General features: G+C 38.7%; 1 protein-coding gene across 2 annotated transcripts in view; it reads right to left on the bottom strand.

The window, feature by feature from the left end:
- Window positions 1–12,801, bottom strand: part of SGSM3 (small G protein signaling modulator 3) — a 42,210-nt gene that overhangs the window by 23,732 nt on the left and 5,677 nt on the right. For both annotated transcript variants that reach the window (XM_042467463.1, XM_042467464.1), the window contains 3 exons: window positions 5,430–5,527; window positions 3,588–3,631; window positions 825–910 (listed from right to left, as the gene is read on the bottom strand). In XM_042467463.1, coding sequence (XP_042323397.1) covers window positions 825–910; window positions 3,588–3,594 — 93 coding nt within the window. In that variant the 5' untranslated portion in view covers window positions 3,595–3,631; window positions 5,430–5,527. The remainder of the gene's footprint in view (window positions 1–824; window positions 911–3,587; window positions 3,632–5,429; window positions 5,528–12,801) is intronic.

The following is a 12,801-nucleotide window of genomic DNA, read 5'->3' as shown; positions in this document are numbered from 1 at the left end:
TGACTTCTGGGAATCACAGTGAAATCTCAAATTTGTGCTATAGTTCTATGTGTGTACATTTTATCCACAGAAAAGAATATACCTACTCTTGTGCCCCTGTGAGGAATGTGTGTACTCACCACTGGTTTTCACAACTACCATTCATAGCCTAGATACCATCAATATTTTGAATTATAAGTTGTTGAACCCACTTAAGCCCATTAACTACAGGCTCAACTCCTAGGATTTGTTATAAAGCCATCATAGTTTCATGAGAAAGTAAAAATATGGTGTTGTAAGCCACCAAATTTCTTTTTAACTCAGGTTAAATTCCTTATTTAATATAGATGGCAGCACAACAAACACTTCTGTCTGGTCCTCTTTGGGAATTCCTATTTATAGAATCATAGAATCGTAGAGTTGGAAAAGACCACAAGGGTCATCCAGCCCAACCCCATTCTGCCATGCAGGAAATCACAATCAAAGCATCCCCGACAGATGGCCATTCAGCCTTTGTTTAAAGACCTCCAAGGAAGGAGACTCCACTACACTCCGAGGGAGTTTGTTCCACTGTCGAACAGCCCTTACTGTCAGGAAGTTCCTCCTAATGTTGACCTGGAATCTCTTTTCCTGCAGCTTGCATTCATTGCTCCGGGTCCTGTTCTCTGGAGCAGCAGAAAACAAGCTTGCTCCCTCCTCAATATGACATCCCTTCAAATATTTAAACAAGGCTATCATATCACCTCTTAACCTTCTTTTCTCCAGGCTAAACATACCCAGCTCCCTAGGTCTCTCTCCATAGGACATGGTTCCCAGGCCCATTACTTCCCTTTGTTTTACTATACCTGGGTATATTTTGCCAGGATTTCCTGAGGCCATATGCTGGGAGTGAGAGCAGAAAAGGGTCCACCAGGTGTCGGTGTATAGCTTCCTGTTGGTAAAAAATAAAATGAAAAATAATGAAACATAAAAAGTAGGAAATCTGCAGCAGCAAGGCTATTAGCCAGTCCTAAACCACCTCAGGAGATTGTTTGACTAGCATTATTAATTTCCAGAGTTTGGTGAACTGGCTTTTTTAAAAAGTAAAAATCCCACGATCCTCCAGCAAGAAAACAAGTGACTTTTTCCAAGCTCTCATAACTTCTGTTTCTGTAGTACCAGGAGTACAGAAGTCACCACAAAGCAGGAGTGGGCAACTGTTGGATATTAGGAGGCCATACTAGTTTATCCTGGGAACCCTAGAGGTGTATCCCCTGCCCCACAAAAAACTAGAGGAGGGACATCCAGTCACCCAGTCTGGAGGACGTTTATTCCAATCACCCAGGACTAGTTTGGTAACTGTCAGCTAGAGAACCTTTTCTTCAACCACTCACAGACTGTGGAATAATCTGTCAGAAGAGATTCAACAGCTGAATACAATGCCCAAATTGAAAAGAGCATTAAAGACCAGTCTCTTCCAGCAAGTTTACCTGGATGATTTTTAAATTGTAAATTTTAAATTATGAATTTTAAATGTGAATTATTTTGGTATGTATGCATCTTATTTGTCCTTTAAATTGGCACTATGTCTTTTTAATTGAAATTGTTTGTCTTAATTGTTGTCCCCACCTTGATCCATGTGGAGAGGCAGGAAGGAAATATTATTATTATTATTATTATTATTATTATTGAGTATGTGGGGGAATTTTGTCAAATTTTGGGCCCCATTACATCCAGAAGAGATCTTTTTCCAATAGGACATGATCTAGAAGTCAGCTTCTGCAGGCAAAAAGGCCTCTCCTGGTCATCAAATAATTATGGCCCATGAAAACATGGTACAATTTCCATGCCCTGAGGATGTGTTGGGGGCATTTAGGTCAACACACACACACATTTCAAACATAAAATTGGGAATCCAAGCAGTCTCTGGGGCCTGTCCTTTCCCTACCCCTGCCACACACACACACACACACACACACACACACACACACACAATGTCAGGTTTTCTAAGTAGAATGTATGACCGTGATATTTCTCCTGGTAAATATTAACGTATTATTCTGATGCCTACACGGACTGTTCTTATCCTGCTACCTTAATCAATTGTCTTTATTTATTGTAAGAACATGATCCTTGGTTCTGATATTTTTGCTCTGTCAAATAAACTGTTTCTTTGTTGACTGCTTAAATACATTTCTAAAAAATTAATTTAAAATTTAATTTTTTTAAAAGGCAAACATAGCCTCAAACACACAGACCAAAAGGGCCACCGTCGGGCTGATCCAGAGGTGCTGTGTGCACATGATGCACGCCCCCGGGCTGCACAGAAGCTGGTTATAAAAGGAGAAGTTTCTTACCACTCCTTTTCATGGGCTATTGAGGACCGTGGCAGCAGGTGCCCTCGGGAACGTGGCATCTGGCTGCCGTGGTTCTACTGCCCTGTCTGCTTGAGTCACATGATGCCTATTTTCTCTTATTGAGCATTTAATTTAGCCACTTCATGTTGGAAAACAGACACGTGCAAAGATCTACAGCGAAAATCATTTGAATTATAAAAAATATAATTTGCTAAATATATATGGAACTAAATTAGTTTAATTTGGCACGAGAAAATGTTATGCCAGAAGGAAGTTTAAAAAATAGGTGGAAAGCAATTCCACCAAATAGCAATTCTTCACAAACATTTTAACTCCTAAATTGTAATTAAAACAGTTATTTAAGCTTCTCCTTTAGCCTAAAATCAAAACAATATTTCAAAGGCAATAGCAAGGAACACTTCAAAGATACTTTGGAAGAGATACTAGATTGGAGACACTGTCATAATGTTGCTCATAAAAATAGGGCTTCCCCCCCTTATATTTCCTCACTGTAGTTTCTCCAACTTGTCTCAGTCAGGGCACCCTTCAGAATAGTGAGCAATGGGGCACAGCATGCCGCAGTGAAAGGGGTGAAATCAGTAACATTTAGGTAGTGCTCGACCCAGATAAAGTGCCTCTGTGTAAATGAAACCCAGCCCACTCCATCCTATATTCCTCAAAAGTGGCTTTCTTGGGTTTGTAAGGTGCTGCAATGATGAGGAAGAGACAGCAAAGATCTGTTTACACAAAGTCTTCCACTTACATAAAGTCTGAATTTAATCTATTAATTTATGCATTCTCTGTAAGTAAATAAGACAGATTCTTTGTGAGTTCTATGCTTGAGAATGAGAGAACAGCGTCCGGGCTGATTTTGGGGGAAAGGTGGAGTATAAGTAAAGATGATGATGATGATGATGATGGCGACAGTAATAAACACACACACCCAAAACAGCAACACCTGGGATTCTAGGCAAGGTCCCAACTAGAGAAGAATCACTGGATCAACTATTGAATGATGTTAATAGTTACATAAACTATGTTGTTTCAGTGGTTCTAGTTTGATTGAGACTAGGAAAATCGAATCTGATAAGCAGCCTGATTGAGATAGTAGAGGAAGTTAAAATGAAAATTTCTCATTGAACACACAAAGTAATTAATTTATTCTAATTAGAAAAGTGTGGTATAAATCCACACAGCTAATTTAAGGCATGCTAACAAAACTGGTATGATTAGTAAAACAGAATTATCAGTTACTTTTCATAAAAGACTTACCTGACATGGCAGCAAAGGAATATGGTTTCCAGTGGGTCACTTGCCTGTACAAGTAAGATCCAGGCATAATACATATACAGAAAGAATAAAATTAATTGTGAAACCATTCAATTATACAGCATACAAATAGCTGATCCCAGTTAGTTTGCATTTCCACTAGTGCAGTTCAATTAATTCTCTACCTCCATATCATATATATCTGTATGTTCCAATATATCTTCTGTGAATAATATATGGTAAACCATGGTAATATGAAAGGATACATAGGCCTGTTACAGACAGCCAAAATAAAGCTGCTTCGAGTCACAGTGGAGGTATGGTGTTTCAATGATGCATGCGTCCTAAGAGTCCAGAAGTTGCACCAAAGCCACGCTCCAGCCCTAAGGACTGGCTGTCTGTAATTTATTTTGGCTGTCTGTAACAGGCCATAATGTGCTTTAGACAGAGTGCCCTTAAAAGATATCTACTCATGTATTTTTCATGCAAGACTAGCCCTTGGAAAGATTTTGGCTTTGGTCAGATTAACTATTATTATTTTTGAAATAGCTTATTGGCCTATTATAAATTGGGTTCAGTTAACTAATCAGTACATTTTTTAAAAAATGTTCTTTTCCAGCATAAAAGTAATAGTCAATAGGAAGAGTATATAGTAAGTCCAGAATTGCACAGCCTCCATGATGACTGATAAAGTAATAAACACATACAAATAATCAATGGTCTCAACTATGATTTTTATTTATCGTAGTGCAAGACACTTATCAAAGGTCTTAGGGATTGACACTTCCTGTTCATGTACATTGTAACTAGAAACCAGGCAACCATCAACAGATAGTTTTTTCAATATACTGCTTAGAATTCTGCTTTTTGTGCAGCAAACATTCATTGAAGGAAATTTGTTATATCTTTACAACTAGCTTGCTTTGTGACATGTAACTGCAATTTCCTGTGACTGACAAATACAATGTGAACAGCTTTCAGGAGAAAGGTGATCAAGTCCTTATGATGTACTGATTCATGGAAGTCTAGGGAAACTGGCAGTAGTGTCAACATTAGACCCTGGCTCATTGATTCAGTCACAGTTTTGTCAATGACCATTTGATAAAATGGTCATACATATTTATAAGCAAACACCCTTTGCTTTTACAGTCCCTTCCATTAGTATCTCTGCAAGGTAGCATCTGTGGAGTCTCTTGACACATACAAATTGACTAGATTATTAACATGTGCATTTCTGCTGATGTTATGCTGACAAGCTGTTTGGTTCAATTTTCCTTCTAGTTATAATTCACTAGGTTGTTCTTCAGCACTGTGTTACCACACAGTTCAAATACCAGCACATGTGTGCACATACACACACATCTCCCCCAGTCTTTCCCCTCAAATTTCAACCCAAATGAAAACAGTGGTTCTCAAAACCGTCTAAGTAAAGGCCTACCCATTCTCAATAATTTCTTGGCAAATCAGTAGATCTATAGCAATTTAAGTACAGTAATTGGTACAGCTGATATATAAAATGTAATAACTTTATTTAGAGCTATATTTTACATTTTATAGGCTGTATTCTATTAACAGCATTCTAGTCAGAGTGTGCATTTCTACACTGGACTATAGTTAAAACACTGATGAAAGTAGCTTGTGAACAGGGTATAATTGTGTTTGGGTAGCCACTTGTTCTGACAATGGCAGTCACTGTGATTGGTACATTTCCTCGCTTTAGTCAAAGAATATTTTTCACCTGGAGAGATCAACAACACTGTCGCTGTAGAAATGAAACATAGGATTTCCAACTCATTTCCCTTGGCAGCTGCTAGTAAGTATATGTTATGAGATATGAATACAAACCTGATAGAGTAGCTTTTAGTGTTTCACTGCCTGCTGCCCTTCTGGGGTAACAGTAGACATTGCTGGGATTTGTGACTCAGGCTCTCAGGTGGGGATTACTGCAAAAACCAAGATAAACAGGCCTTCACAAGATGAACAGTGACAAATTTGTTGTTTCCCAATCTGAAAAACTGTTCTAATGGATCAGTTGGCCAGCCCAGCAGGAAGAAGTTGAAGCTTCGCAACCAAATTGTTACACTCTTCCTTTTGTGCAAGCTGCTCATCTACAATTTTTCCCTTGAGTTGTGGTAAAACATTACAATCACAAATTGCATTTCCACAGAAGTTAAACATAAATGTGCACCTGTTCCTCCTTCCCCGTCTCTCTGGAGCCAGCTGAAGGTCTGTTCCTCCTCCTGTTCCCCCACCCTCCTGGGCCTTGAACCGCCTTTCCAGAGACAGCTGATGGTCTGGCTAGGAAGAGGAGGAATCGATGTGTACCTGTTCCTCCTCTTCCCTGTCCTCCATATGCCCTCTAGAATGGTTTTGTGTGCCATCTCTGGCATGTGTGCCATAGATTCGCCACCACAGGCATAGATCATAAAAGGTTATGGAACGTCCTTAAAGACATGGGAGCCAATACATCTGATAGTCCTGATGAGAAGCCTGTACTTGGGACAAGAGGCTACTGTCAGAACAGAACAAAGAGAAACAGAAAGGTTCCCAATTGGCAAAGGGGTCCGTCAAGGCTGCATCCTTTCACCTTATCTGCTCAATCTGTATGCAGAACATATTATATGAAAAGCAGGAGTGGACAAAAAAGAAGAAGGAGTGAGAACAGGAGGAAGGAATAGAAACACTCTTAAGGTATGCAGATGACACAATACTACTAGCAGAAAACATCACAGACCTAGAGCAACTACTAAGGAAGATCAATGAAAAAAGTGCAAAGGCAGGCTTATTGTTGAACATAAAGAATACAAAAATAATGACCATAGAGAATTTACGCAAATTCAGCCTACACAATGAGGAAACAGAAATAGTAAAAGAGTTCGAATACTTGGAATCAAACATTGATCAGAGTGGGAACTGCTGTCAAGAAACCATAAGAAGGCTAAGAATGGGGAGGGAAACTCTGAAAGAACTAGATCCTAAAATGCAAAGACATACAACTGAGTACAAAAGTTAGACTCCTACAAGCCATGGGTTGCTATGGGTCAAGGTCAACTCAAGGGTGGTTAACAACAACAAAAAGACAAATGTACTGCCTGATAACCAGGCCAGATTCCTCATACGTATATGCTCCCATACAGCTCACTAAACATATTCATAAATAGCTGAATATTAGCTAAACTGAGCTACTAGGTAGGCAGGTTTTTCCTGTCTTTGGTTGCTATGGAACATTCCCTGGCAACTGCTTTTAACACCTGACAAAGAAAAGAAGAGATGCACACAAATATGGGACTGCTAGATGAAAGCGGCACAGAAAGGTGGAATGAATCACATCTGATGACCAGATGGAACTAGAACTCTAACCCAGAGAGATATCTAATATTTTAACACAATATCATATCTTATAGTAAATTCCTTTTTGAGCCAAGCTTTTCTCTGGTACTCAGAGTTCTGCTTATCTTGATAAAAGGAATGCAGTGATTTTCTGAAGTCTACAAAATATATTTTTCCAGCCTTTTAGATCTGCAAACAGAAGTAAACAAAATTTGTGGTATTTCCCCTCAGTTTCCTGAAAATGTAAACATTAGTCAGTCAACTTCGTAAAATTGCTGAATGTAGAGATGTGAAGGCCTTTCTTTTAGCATAATGAATAAAACATTTCACACAAGGTATTTGGACTGTCTCAAACTCATCTCTAAAAACTCATTACATTATCAGATCATTAAAATTGATTGTCTTATTTCCTTTTCTCAGTTATGGAAATAAGTGTGTTATGTCTGCTTGACATTATGGAGAACTGGTGAAGAAAATCTGGACATTCCTCATCTCCCCCCAAATAAAGCAGCTCCATGACTACAGGGTTTTTTTGAGAAATGTAAGTGTTGACTCACCATTTAAAAACTGTCTCCATAGGCCTACTCTACTTGGGACATTTGTTGTGCCTTCCAGTCATTTCTGACTAATAGCTACCCTAAGGTGAACCTATCATGGGGTTTTCTTGGCAAAGGTTGTTCAGAGGAGGTTTGCTGTTGCCTACCCCTGAGGCTAAGAGCATGTGAATTGCCCAAGGCCACGCGGTAGGTTTCATGGCCAAGCTGGAAATCAAACCCGGGTCTCCAGAGTCATAGTCCAACACTCAAACCACTACGCCACACTGACTCTCAACAGCATTTATGGCAAAATCTTCTTATTTATTTCTGTGCCCTCACACACTGTAACAGCTCATTCAAGTGAACAAGATCCCCAAAGCAACTCATAATTTCTTCAAACAGCTGAGATCCAAAAGCAGAGGAAGCACATTCCCCAAAGCTATGGTAGGGAAACTACATACACCAGACTAGCTTCAGAGATGCTGTACACTGTCGCCTCTACTCACCAAGGCACTCCTGAAAGGCAAACACAACATCTGCTTTCCCCCTCTACCATCATTGGAGTTTTTCTCTCTGCCCAGACCTTTCTCTTTGTCCAGGGATGGGGTGGGGAGATAACAAATATGCTATGTTTACGTTATGCTCTGAGAGGAACCACGGAATAGTAACTTTGTTGATGCAAGTTTTATCGCTGACTGAGTTCATTTTTATTTTTAAAATATTAAAATAAATACTTTGAGATGATTTTATTAAAACACCTACTTAACACAGTGAAGCACCTGACTGAGAGAGGCATGTTGAAATCCTCGGTCCTTTAGGCATTTCCTGAAGTCAGCTAGGCCCATGCAAACAATATAAATACTTTAATATGAAACGTGGAGTTTGTAAAAGTTTCATGTTGCAAAAGATAGGGCTGTGCAATTAAAGGAAATGTTAAGGCCACACCTTATGCTAAGATTTATCCCATCTGTCAGGAATGTCTTCAGCTTTGTTGGTTTAACAATGGTTTATATGCTGAATTGTTATATTCTCTGCTGCTCATTGTGTCTTGATTTCATATTGTATTTCTTTAGTCATTGTTTTATCACATTACTGTAGTATTTTATATTTTAAATAGATGGCACACTACCCAGAAAATAATAAAATAATGATTAACTAAAGTTATCTACACAATTAAAGAATCAATGGTACCACCAGTAACAGATTAGTGGGGCAAAGATAAGAATCAAGAATACATTCATCCTGGCTTGGTTATAAAAAAAATTGGAGTCTTTGTAAAAATGACACAACAAACAATTGTTCTTGTACAGATACTCAAAAAGAAACTTATCAAAGTGTCTGAATTGATTTTGTCTTATGATTTAATTTTACAGTTATCCTCAAATTAGAAATATTAACAAATTAAACAGAGGGTCTTCTTAAATAACTATAGTGAAGCTTGTATTTTGTTATAGGCTGGTAAGGAGAATGTTTCTTAGAATATTCAAGGTTGTACTTTCTTTACAAACAATTTTCACTTGTTACAACTAGCTATGCTAAGGGTCAGGAATGTTCTGTTAGATCTAAGACCATACATTTATTTTTGAGGAGTGCAGTTGATGGCTGATGCTTAAGGGCATTCAGTGACCCAGTGGCTGAGCTGAAATTTGAACCCCTAGCTTCTCTTCTTGTTGAGGTTAAACAGTGGAAAGGTCCTTGTAACCTTCCTAGTTCTGATGCAATATGCTGGCATTAAAACAACCCAGAAAGTTGTTCATCTTAAATTGCTAAACAAATATACACTGGACTGACTATGTGACAAATGTTGCTGTCCTTGAGCAAGCAGGAATCACCAGCATTGAGGCCATGCTATTGAAGATGCAGCTGCGCTGGGCAGGACACGTTTCTAGGATGAAGGAACATTGCCTCCCAAAAATAGTATTCTATGGTGAACTCATCACAGGTCAGTGTAAGAGGGGTGCCCCAAAGAAGAGATACAAAGACTCCTTGAAACAACATCTCAGGCTCGGCTAAATCGATCACCAGCAATGGTCTGCCCTGGCCTATCCACAATGCTGCAGCTTTTTTTGAAAGCTCACACTGAACGAGTCTCGAAGAGAAACGACAACACAGAAAGAACCACAACCCGGAAACATCACCCAAGGAGACTTTCTGCTGTGCCTTCTGTAGCTGGACTTGTTTATCTCGGACTGGTCTTTTTAGTCATCAAAGCGCTTGTAGAAAGCACGGGATGAGTCCTTCCTGAATCTTTGTTCGTGAAGTAAAGCCAGAGATAATCTGTATTTTTTTATAATTTACACCTTTCTGTTATGATCTCCTTAATGAAAAGAAAGTCATGCCAGTTTTGGAACTAGCCTACTGTATAGCAGACTATGTCATTGTCCAGCCACAGATACATCTTCTAATTAATTTTCTAATTCTGCAGCAGGACAGAACTTGGAAAGTATTTCCAGTTTCTATATGACAAATGAAGTTTTAAGACAGAATGTCTTAAAGACAGAGTGTCTTAAAACTTAAGACACTTTTAAGGCTCTGTCAGCTAAAACCCTAAATCAAACTCTTTAGCACCAACAGAGAATGCTCAGGCAAGGATTTCGCAACGCTGTATGAGGATAACATAAGCAAGACCTCTATTGCCTTCTGAAGTACAAAGCGCCCCTTGATTTTGAAAAAGGTGTGGTACCTATTTCATTACTTTGCCAAAAGACACTTGTTTTCTTCAGGGCAAAACTGTAGCTTTTATATTCGTTCAATCATCACAACTGTCACAGAACAAATGATTAGATAGTTAAAGAAGATAGAAAATTCTGAAATCTAAAAAAAATAGGAGCAGTTGACATTTACTTATCTTTCTTCGTTGATAAGAAATATCAAGAATCCATCCTAGACAATGAGAAAACTGAAATAGTTAATGAGTTCCCATACCTTGGTTCAAATATTGATCAGAACAGAGACTGCAGTCAAGAAATCAGAAGAAGACTAGGACTGCAAAGGAAAGTTATGAAGAAACTGGACAAGATCATAAAGTGTAAAGACTAACTCTGAACACTAGTGTGAGGATCGCCCAAGCCCCTGTATTGCTCATCAACATGTAAGGATGTGAGAGGGTGACAGTAAAAAAAGTTGATACGAAGAAAATTAATTTGAGATGTGGTGCTGGAGAAAAGTTCTGAGAATACCATGGACAAGCCAAGAAGACATACCAATGGGTTCAAACATTAACTCTCCCTGGAAGCCAAGATAACTAAACTAAGGCTGTTGTACTTTGGCCACATCATGAGGAAAAACGCATCATTACAAATGACAATTATGCTAGGAATGGTGGAAGGCAGTAGAAAGGGAGGAAGACTATGCGCCAGATGGTTAGACTTGATCAGGGAGGTCACAGGCCAGGCCTACAGGACCTGAGCAGAGAGCTTGAGGGGTTCTTGGAACTGTCTCATTCACAGGGTCATCATGAGTTGAAGTCAACTCCAGGTCCGTTGACAACAATAACGAAATATCAAACACACATCACAGAAACAGTACTTCTTCACTTAACCTGAGAGAAATTTGTGGAAGCCTTGGATGACTCTTAATTTATTATAGTACATTTTCCTTATTGGTTTTCCCTCCTCTGGTGTTTTTCCCTCTCTCTTCTATATACATTTCTTCAAAAAAACACATTTGATTTCTCTCTTTCTGGCAATCTTTGCTACTAAGAAGTAAAGAATATGGCTCTTAAAAGAAGAAATAAACATATTCAGCTCAAATATATATACCTTTACTCTGAAATAAGTCTCCCTGGAGCTTACCAGATTTAAGTAAATGTATTGAATATAGTAACACTCAACTTACTTTAAGGCAGCCACTCAGAGTAAAAGATAAGTCTATTATTATACAATTGTATAAAATTAATTTTGAAAACTTAGTTGAACTCAGATTTGGATTTTATCATGCAATCTGTTATTTCTCAGATTCAAAGAATTTTATTAGGATTCAGATGTCCTCCTTTACTGTAATCTCATGTTTTTCCAACATTACTTCTGCATTATCTTCTTACACAATTAATTAGTTATGGAAGAAGAAATGGAATTGCTCCAAATTGTATTTTGATAAGTAGTGCTAGCAGCCCAGCAATGAAACTTCATTCTAGGTATACGTAAGTAAGTTGCCCTCTAGAGTTGAAATTACGAAGTGAATGGTCACTTACAATTAATAATCTCAAAGAGGGTAGAAGTTGCATTATTATACGTTGGAGGGGAAATTTTTTTGGAAGAAAAGTCTGGGACACACACCAAATTGTCGGGGAAAAAAAACACAACCAATGTGCATGCAAGAAAAAAGCACTGAGCCAAACCAATTAAATCCAATCAAGAATTATTTCAAAAAGTGAGTCAGACAATTGCAGGGTGGACCTGTGATTCATCAGAGAAAAAAATAAAACTTTGCATTAGATATATAATAAGACTGATTACAGCAGGCCATAGGTTGCCGACCCCTGATCTAAACACTATATTCCTACTGATGCATCCTAAAATTGCACTGCTTTTCTTAGTTGCCACATCACATTGTTGACTTGTGTTCAGCTTGGGGTCCACTAAGACTCCCAGACCCCTTTTGCATGTACAGTCCTCCCTCCATTCTTGGGGACTTTGGATCCATGTCCCTTGATTATCTGCGGGAGGCGAACAGAGGGGTTTAAAATGGAGCGCGCATATGTAGAGTGCGCCCGTACACCCCCATGGAGGCACGTTTCCATTCAAGCCAATAGGGCTTCAATATGTGCTGTTTTCCATTTGTGTGTGTGTTGGGAACAGATCTCTCATGAAAACGGAGGGAGGACTGTACTGCTGTCAAACCAGATGTTAACCATCCTATATCTGTACATTTCATTTTTACTGCACAAGTGTAGTATCCTACATTTCTTCCTATTGAAATTCATTTTGTTAGTTCTGATCCAGCTTTCTAATCTGTTACAGTCATTTTGAGTTCTGATCCTGTCCTCTGCAATATTGGCTACCCCTCCTAATTTAGTTTCATCTGCAAATTTGATAAGCATGCCCTCTATTCCATCAACCAAGTCATAAATAAAGATGTTGAATTAGCACTGGGCTCAGGGCAGAACCCTGTGGCACCCCACTAGTCACTTCTCTCCAGGATGAGGAAGAGCCATTGTTGAAGACCCTTTGAGTTCAGTCAGTCAACCACTTACAAATTCACCTAACAGTCACATTGTCAACCCCACATTTTACTAGCTTTTTTGCAAGGATATCATGGGGGACCTTGTCAAAGGCCTTACTGAAATCAAGATATGCTACATCCACAGCCTTCCTTTCATCTACCAAACTGGTAATTTTATATATATAAAA

This window comes from Sceloporus undulatus, chromosome 5, assembly GCF_019175285.1.
Source record: "Sceloporus undulatus isolate JIND9_A2432 ecotype Alabama chromosome 5, SceUnd_v1.1, whole genome shotgun sequence".
In the NCBI taxonomy this organism is placed as follows: Eukaryota; Metazoa; Chordata; class Lepidosauria; order Squamata; family Phrynosomatidae; genus Sceloporus; species Sceloporus undulatus.
This window is presented reverse-complemented; position numbering and strand designations above follow the sequence as displayed.